This window comes from Ranitomeya imitator, chromosome 9 (genome assembly GCF_032444005.1).
Source record: "Ranitomeya imitator isolate aRanImi1 chromosome 9, aRanImi1.pri, whole genome shotgun sequence".
In the NCBI taxonomy this organism is placed as follows: domain Eukaryota; kingdom Metazoa; phylum Chordata; class Amphibia; order Anura; family Dendrobatidae; genus Ranitomeya; species Ranitomeya imitator.
Window position 1 is genome coordinate 25622516 of NC_091290.1, and position 8146 is coordinate 25630661.

The 8146-nt window shown below is 54.7% G+C and overlaps 1 protein-coding gene across 1 annotated transcript in view; it reads right to left on the reverse strand.

Annotated features, from left to right (window-relative positions):
- USP47 (ubiquitin specific peptidase 47) overlaps window positions 1-8054 on the reverse strand; it is a 37498-nt gene extending 29444 nt beyond the window's left edge. Inside the window, exon 1 of the mRNA XM_069740186.1 lies at window positions 7919-8054. Coding sequence (XP_069596287.1) covers window positions 7919-7957 — 39 coding nt within the window. The 5' untranslated portion in view covers window positions 7958-8054. The remainder of the gene's footprint in view (window positions 1-7918) is intronic.
- Window positions 8055-8146: the final 92 nt, after the last annotated feature.

Genomic DNA, 8146 nt, shown 5'->3' on the forward strand with positions numbered 1-8146 from the left:
ACGCCCTTGTCTTCTGCAAAAAAGTTAACAAACAATATTCCTCACCTTTCGCCAGAGATGATAATCAATTTGACCCACGATAGGTCTAGCTCTGCTACATTCATCGCAAGCGGGAATGAACCCTTATAATGGAATACATCCCTCGAATGTTGCTGCGTAATTTTCCAAATTTGCTAAAAGAGGGGTAATTCAATCAATTCATGATCTGGTGGGGTCTCCAGTGATGCAGAAAACAAAAGGGGTTGCAGCCAAAGTGTATACACCGTTACTTTGAGGGTATGTGCACACGATGCAGAAAACGCGGCGCATCCGCAGCGTTTCCGCAGCTGTGGGTCCGCAGCAGTTTCCCATGAGTTTACATTACAATGTAAACCTATGGGAAAAAAAAAACGCTGTGCACATGCTGCGGAAAAAAAAACCGCGCAGAAACGCAGCTGTTTACATTCTGCAGCATGTCACTTTCTGCAGATCCCGCAGCGGTTTTACAGCTGCTCCTATAGAAAACCGCAGTTGTAAAACCGAAGTGAAATCCGCGGTAAATCCGCAGAAATCTGCAGCAAAAACTCAGCTGTTGAGAAACTACAACTCCCAGCATGTTGGCTGTCAGAGCATGTTGGGTGATGCAGTTATGCAACAGCTGTGGACCACAGCTCCGGGGGGACACCCGTCACTGGCTCATGGTGGGATTTTGAAAACCCTGGCTTGCTAAAAAGTTCCCATGACAAATCAAAGTTTTCCCCTCCGTGGGGGTCAGACCCTGCGCACAAGGAAAAAAAATATTTAATCTAAAAGGAGAAGGTGAAGTATTGCACATTGCCTCTTTTTCGGGAAGAAAAAGGGTACATTACTTCTTGCCACACAAACACAAGGACAGTCTGTCCTCTCCTAAAACTGCTCATACACTTGGGGGGGTGTACGGCTCCTCTATATCGTATAGGGTGAGAGGAGGCGTCGAACTAAGAGTGCAAGAAGTGGGTGACGTTATCATGGCAGCTGCTTGTAGCACATGGTGCACTAGCAGGTGGTCTGCAAAATGCAGCGTTTTACCATCTGCTGCCCCCCAACCCCTGCAAAATCAAGATCGTATTGAACTGGTGGATTACAACGTGGCCACGAAATAAGAGCAGGAGCTGCAGTTTACTACACACGACCCAACTATTTATGGAGCAGAATCGGGGTTGGGGGGGGGGGGGTAGATGGATCGCACAATCCAACGCCACATTCCAAGTGTTGTGGGGGCACTGGAGCGGAGGAGCAGGTGACACTGGGAGGATATAAATTTAGCTGGATGCATCTCAGCCAAGAGACCAACGTTCTTGCAGGGATAAAACAGGCGTCCATCACTGCAGGACCCCAATCCGGGACTAGGGAAGCCACGGGGTTACACGTATCGGACATCTTGCGGATTTTTCCATTACGATCTGCAGTGTCCAGGCAGAGTGAATAATAAGTAGCGTGTGTGTCACTCGGCATTGATCAGGGCTATGCGAATGCAGCTTTCCTAATCCGAGCCAAAACAGATAAGCTAGCACTAAAATGCAGAAAAAAAAAAAAATGTAAGCGTCTTCATAAAATATATGTTTTCCGCCAGTGATCAGTGAAGATCTCGTCATCGTGGCATGTGGTTTGCCCAGATAAGTTTACATGCTGCACGTGGGGCGGTATAAATATCCCGCACGTGTTTGTGCGATTCTTTTTGCTCCTCCACCTCTGACCCCAACACTTTCTACTATAGATTTCCAAAAGTTCTGCACGTTTCCAAGCCTTTAGGGAAGATACATGTGAAGGAAAAGACCTGGAGTAGGCTCCTATATTAAAAATATATTTGAAATCCGTTTGGTTACTTTGGAGAACAACTTAAATTTTCATTGGAAAGTTTGGAAAAACTTTTGAAAGTTCTACAACTTTCTTATAGACTGTTTCGATGTTTCACCATTTATGATCTCTGCTTGCAGTCAGTGAAAGGGAACACTCAGAGTCTAAAAACCTGTCCTGACCCAAAACATATCACAGCGGATGGGGATAATGCAATGTATTGGGGTTAGGCTAGGGTCACACGACCCGATTTCTCTCCGTCTGAGAAAAACGGTCCCATTATGCTAATCAGGCTCTGATCAGGGTAGGATCCATTTTTCTCAGAGGTGAAGGACAAAATAAAAATTTAGATACCTAGCACGGTGGCGCAGTGGTTAGCACTGCAGCTTTGCAGCGCCGGAGTCCTGGGTTCAAATCTCACCAAGGACAACATCTGCAAGGAGTTTGTATGTTCTCTCCGTGTTTGGGTGGGTTTCCTCCCACACTCCAAAGACATACAGATAGGGAATTGAGATTGTGAGCCCCATTGGGGACAGCGATGATAATGTCTGTAAAGCGCTGCGGAATAGGTTAGCGCTATATATAAAAATAAAGAATATTATTATGTGCACAGCCCCATTGAATAACATGAGAACAAGTGCTGTCCGTCAAAACCACAGACAGCAAGGTTCCAATTAAATGGTCGTGGACCCTAGTGAGAGCTACCAGCCTAAAGTCAGGGTCATGGCGTAAACTAGAGGGCAGTTCCATTTTACAGTAAATATCACTTTAATATGGCAGCCAATAGTCCCAAAAAATGTGGACAATCTGGATCTTTTTCACCTCCGTAAAACAGCTGTAATTTGAAATGAGTTTTCACAAGACCAGAAGAAGAGGGCAGAGGAGAGAAAACCAAAAATTAAATCACTGATGATAAACAACTTTGCAGCTGCAGATTCTGTGATCCCATTTTATAATCCAGACTATTTGATAATCCAGAAATTATTCAGGATTAGCAGTGAGGTAAGTGGATGCCAGATACTGCTGATCTCAGGAGACGATGTCATAAGGAAGCGAGAAGAAGAGAAAAAAAAAAAAAAAAAGAGGGGGGGGTGGGGTAGTTTTGAGTATAAGCCGCACAGATCACAACAATGGCGTCAGTAGCTTATTGTATCAGGCCAAAACACACAGACGACTTAACGTGTGCGCTGTAAATGCCAACCCGGAAAGTCAGACTGGCAGCCTCATGCGATTCATCATCTGTCAGAATCTGACTCGGTCTCCCGACCTGTTTATTTACCAACACGGTGACACCGGCTCAATATAAAGAATTACACAAGAATCGCTGAAGGTCACGGAATTAAAGGGGAATCCTGCTGATGACAAACAACTTATTGCTGCTAAAACTGAAGTTTCCCTTTAAAAAACAGGTCTTAACATTCCCCTGGCACAGAGTGTAAACTGAGGTGGAGCAGAGATGCCAGCTGATTGCAAATACAAGGCTTCACTTCTCACTGACGGCTTAAAGGGATACGTAAGGTAGAAGCGCTGTTTATGCCTAATCACAGCTGGTCTGCACCGAGCAGGTACGAAGCATCAACTCTGCGCCACAATCTCACTGGTGGTCAATTCCAGATGGAGAAGGAAAGGAGGGGAGGAGGTTTCCGCAACTCTCATAGAACCGAGATGAGAGAGCATCCCCTCTCCTACAACCAAACAAAAGCAGAATTAAAAATCTACCCCTTTATGTTTCAGATATTTTACAGAACTTTTGTTGCAATCGGTGATTAAAAAAAACAAGTTTGTTACAGCATCTGAGGACGTCACTCACTCCCATCAGTGGATAGGTGGTCACAAAAACCACACAGATTAGTGGGCAATCCATGCACCTCTCCACTGACACGAGGACCCCGCTCTTGAGATGGATACATGTCCCATGGGTGGGATCCATAACTACTGTGCAATTATAGCGAATCCGAGCTGGGTGCATGCTCGTCTCTCATGGAGGACAGTCCATGCGGGACACACATTGCTTTATGTCCCATGATTACCATGTGTTCCCGATGTCTTCACACATCTTCATTAGTCAGAGGCTAAACAGGAAATGCAACAGCGAAGTAAGCTATGGATATATATATAAAAAAAAAAAAAGCACACCGCCAGAAGCAAACGTCGTCCACGGCGCAGCAGCAGTGGCCAGAAAACAACGTCGTCCACGGCGCAGCAGCAGAGGCCAGAAACCAACGTCGTCTACGGCACAGCAGCAGTGGCCAGAAGTAGGGTTGAGCGAAACGGATCGTTCATTTTCGAGAGAGAGAGAGAGATAGAGAGAAATAATTCCTATTGACTTTGCATTGGGTTTCGTGTTTCGGTCGATCCTCGACTTTTCGCCATAATCGGCCGATTTCACTCGACTTTTGAGATAGTCGGGTTTCGCGAAACCCGGCTCAACCCTAAAAAAGTCAAGGTCGCTCAACCCTAGCCAGAAGACAACGTCGTCCACGGCGCAGCAGCAGTGGCCAGAAGCCAATGTCGTCCACGGCGCTGCAGCAGTGGCCAGAAACCAACGTCGTCCACGGCGCTGCAGCAGTGGCCAGAAACCAACGTCGTCCACGGCGCTGCAGCAGTGGCCAGAAACCAACGTCGTCCACGGCGCTGCAGCAGTGGCCAGAAACCAACGGTACAGCACCACTGGCCACAAACAAATGGCACCCACGGTGTAGCAGCGTCCAGAAATCAAGGTGCACACTGAAGAAACTAATGCCGTCCATAGCATAGCACAACGCCACCACGTCTGATGCGCCATTCACGCGCCACCGCCGCGACACCGGGCGGGCAGCCGCCAACGCCGCGACACCGGGCGGGCAGGCGGTGTCGTGGTACCGGGCGGGCAGGCGGTGTCGTGGTGACACCGGGCGGGCAGGCGGTGTCGTGGTGACACCGGGCGGGCAGGCGGTGTCGTGGTGACACCGGGCAGGCGGTGTCGTGGTGACACCGGGCAGGCGGTGTCGTGGTGACACCGGGCAGGCGGTGTCGTGGTGACACCGGGCAGGCGGTGTCGTGGTGACACCGGGCAGGCGGTGTCGTGGTGACACCGGGCAGGCGGTGTCGTGGTGACACCGGGCAGGCGGTGTCGTGGTGACACCGGGCAGGCGGTGTCGTGGTGACACCGGGCAGGCGGTGTCGTGGTGACACCGGGCAGGCGGTGTCGTGGTGACACCGGGCAGGCGGTGTCGTGGTGACACCGGGCAGGCGGTGTCGTGGTGACACCGGGCAGGCGGTACCGTGGTGACACCGGGCAGGCGGTACCGTGGTGACACCGGGCAGGCGGTACCGTGGTGACACCGGGCAGGCGGTACCGTGGTGACACCGGGCAGGCGGTACCGTGGTGACACCGGGCAGGCGGTACCGTGGTGACACCGGGCAGGCGGTACCGTGGTGACACCGGGCAGGCGGTACCGTGGTGACACCGGGCAGGCGGTACCGTGGTGACACCGGGCAGGCGGTACCGTGGTGACACCGGGCAGGCGGTACCGTGGTGACACCGGGCAGGCGGTACCGTGGTGACACCGGGCAGGCGGTACCGTGGTGACACCGGGCAGGCGGTACTGTGGTGACACCGGGCAGGCGGTACTGTGGTGACACCGGGCAGGCGGTACTGTGGTGACACCGGGCAGGCGGTACTGTGGTGACACCGGGCAGGCGGTACTGTGGTGACACCGGGCAGGCGGTATTGTGGTGACACCGGGCAGGCAGTATTGTGGTGACACCGGGCAGGCAGTATTGTGGTGACACCGGGCAGTACTGTGGTGACACCGGGCAGGCAGTATTGTGGTGACACCGGGCAGGCAGTATTGTGGTGACACCGGGCAGGCAGTATTGTGGTGACATCGGGCAGGCAGTACTGTGGTGACACCGTGCAGTATTGTGGTGACACCGGGCAGGCAGTACTGTGGTGACACCGGGCAGTATTTTGGTGACACCGGGCAGGCAGTATCGTGGTGACACCGGGCAGTATTTTGGTGACACCGGGCTGGCAGTATTGTGGTGACACCGGGCAGTATTTTGGTGACACCGGGCAGGCAGTATTGTGGTGACACCGGGCAGGCAGTATCGTGGTGACACCGGGCAGGCAGTACTGTGGTGACACCGGGCAGTATTTTGGTGACACCGGGCAGGCAGTACTGTGGTGACACCGGGCAGGCAGCCACTAACGCCGTGACACCGGGCAGGCAGTATTGTGGTGACATCGGGCAGGCAGCATTTTGGTGACACCGGGCAGGCAGCATTGTGGTGACACCGGGCAGGCAGCATTGTGGTGACACCGGGCGGGCAGTATTGTGGTGACACCGGGCGGGCAGTACTGTGGTGACACCGGGCGGGCAGTATTGTGGTGACACCGGGCGGGCAGTATTGTGGTGACACCGGGCAGCATTTTGGTGACACCGGGCAGGCAGCATTGTGGTGACACCGGGCGGGCAGTACTGTGGTGACACCGGGCGGGCAGTATTGTGGTGACACCGGGCGGGCAGTATTGTGGTGACACCGGGCAGTATTTTGGTGACACCGGGCAGGCAGTACTGTGGTGACACCGGGCAGGCAGTATCGTGGTGACACCGGGCAGGCGGTATCGTGGTGACACCGGGCAGGCGGTATTGTGGTGACACCGGGCAGGCAGTACTGTGGTGACACCGGGCAGTATTGTGGGGACACCGGGCGGGCAGTACTGTGGTGACACCGGGCAGTATCGTGGTGACACCGGGCAGGCGGTATCGTGGTGACACCGGGCAGGCAGTACTGTGGTGACACCGGGCAGTATCGTGGTGACACCGGGCAGGCGGTATCGTGGTGACACCGGGCAGGCAGTACTGTGGTGACACCGGGCAGTATTGTGGGGACACCGGGCGGGCAGTATCGTGGTGACACCGGGCAGGCGGTATCGTGGTGACACCGGGCAGGCAGTACTGTGGTGACACCGGGCAGGCAGTATTTTGGTGACACCGGGCAGGCAGTACTGTGGTGACACCGGGCAGGCAGTACTGTGGTGACACCGGGCAGTATTGTGGGGACACCGGGCGGGCAGTATCGTGGTGACACCGGGCAGGCGGTATCGTGGTGACACCGGGCAGGCAGTACTGTGGTGACACCGGGCAGTATTTTGGTGACACCGGGCAGGCAGTACTGTGGTGACACCGGGCAGTATCGTGGTGACACAGGGCAGGCAGTACTGTGGTGACACCGGGCAGGCGGTATTGTGGTGACACCGGGCAGTATTTTGGTGACACCGGGCAGTATCGTGGTGACACCGGGCGGGCAGTATCGTGGTGACACCGGGCAGGCAGTATCGTGGTGACACCGGGCAGGCAGTATTGTGGTGACACCGGGCGGGCAGTATTGTGGTGACACCGGGCAGGCGGTATTGTGGTGACACCGGGCAGGCAGTACTGTGGTGACACCGGGCAGGCAGTATTGTGGTGACACCGGGCAGGCGGTATTGTGGTGACACCGGGCGGGCAGTATTGTGGTGACACCGGGCAGGCAGTACTGTGGTGACACCGGGCAGGCGGTATTGTGGTGACACCGGGCAGGCGGTATTGTGGTGACACCGGGCAGGCGGTATTGTGGTGACACCGGGCAGGCGGTATTGTGGTGACACCGGGCAGGCAGTATTGTGGTGACACCGGGCAGGCAGTATCGTGGTGACACCGGGCGGGCAGTACTGTGGTGACACCGGGCAGGCGGTATTGTGGTGACACCGGGCAGGCGGTATTGTGGTGACACCGGGCGGGCAGTACTGTGGTGACACCGGGCAGTATTTTGGTGACACCGGGCAGGCAGTACTGTGGTGACACCGGGCAGGCGGTATCGTGGTGACACCGGGCAGGCAGTACTGTGGTGACACCGGGCAGGCGGTATCGTCGTGACACCGGGAAGGCAGTACTGTGGTGACACCGGGCAGTATTGTGGGGACACCGGGCAGGATGTGACTGTCAGCGCCAGGGACTCCGGCTGATAACGGTCACTGCCAGCTTGGTGTCTGCCCTTAATCCCTACTGGGGCCCCTGATGTCGCACAGATGAGACACCGGAAGCAGCTGACCCCGCTCCCGGAAGCGCCGCCTCACCTCTTTGGGTAGGAGGGGACTGTCCTCTCCGGGAACCATCTCCGTGCTGGCCGCGGCAGAGACCAGGAGCTTCAGGCAGGGATCATGGTGAGAAGCCACAGCGCGGATCTATCTGCCAGAAGCAGACGCAATCAATGGAGAAATGGCCGCCGGAACTCTCGCGAGAAGACTCCTAGCGTCACTTCCGGCCTCCTCAGGCCTTTGAGCTAGAGTCACCATGACAACGCA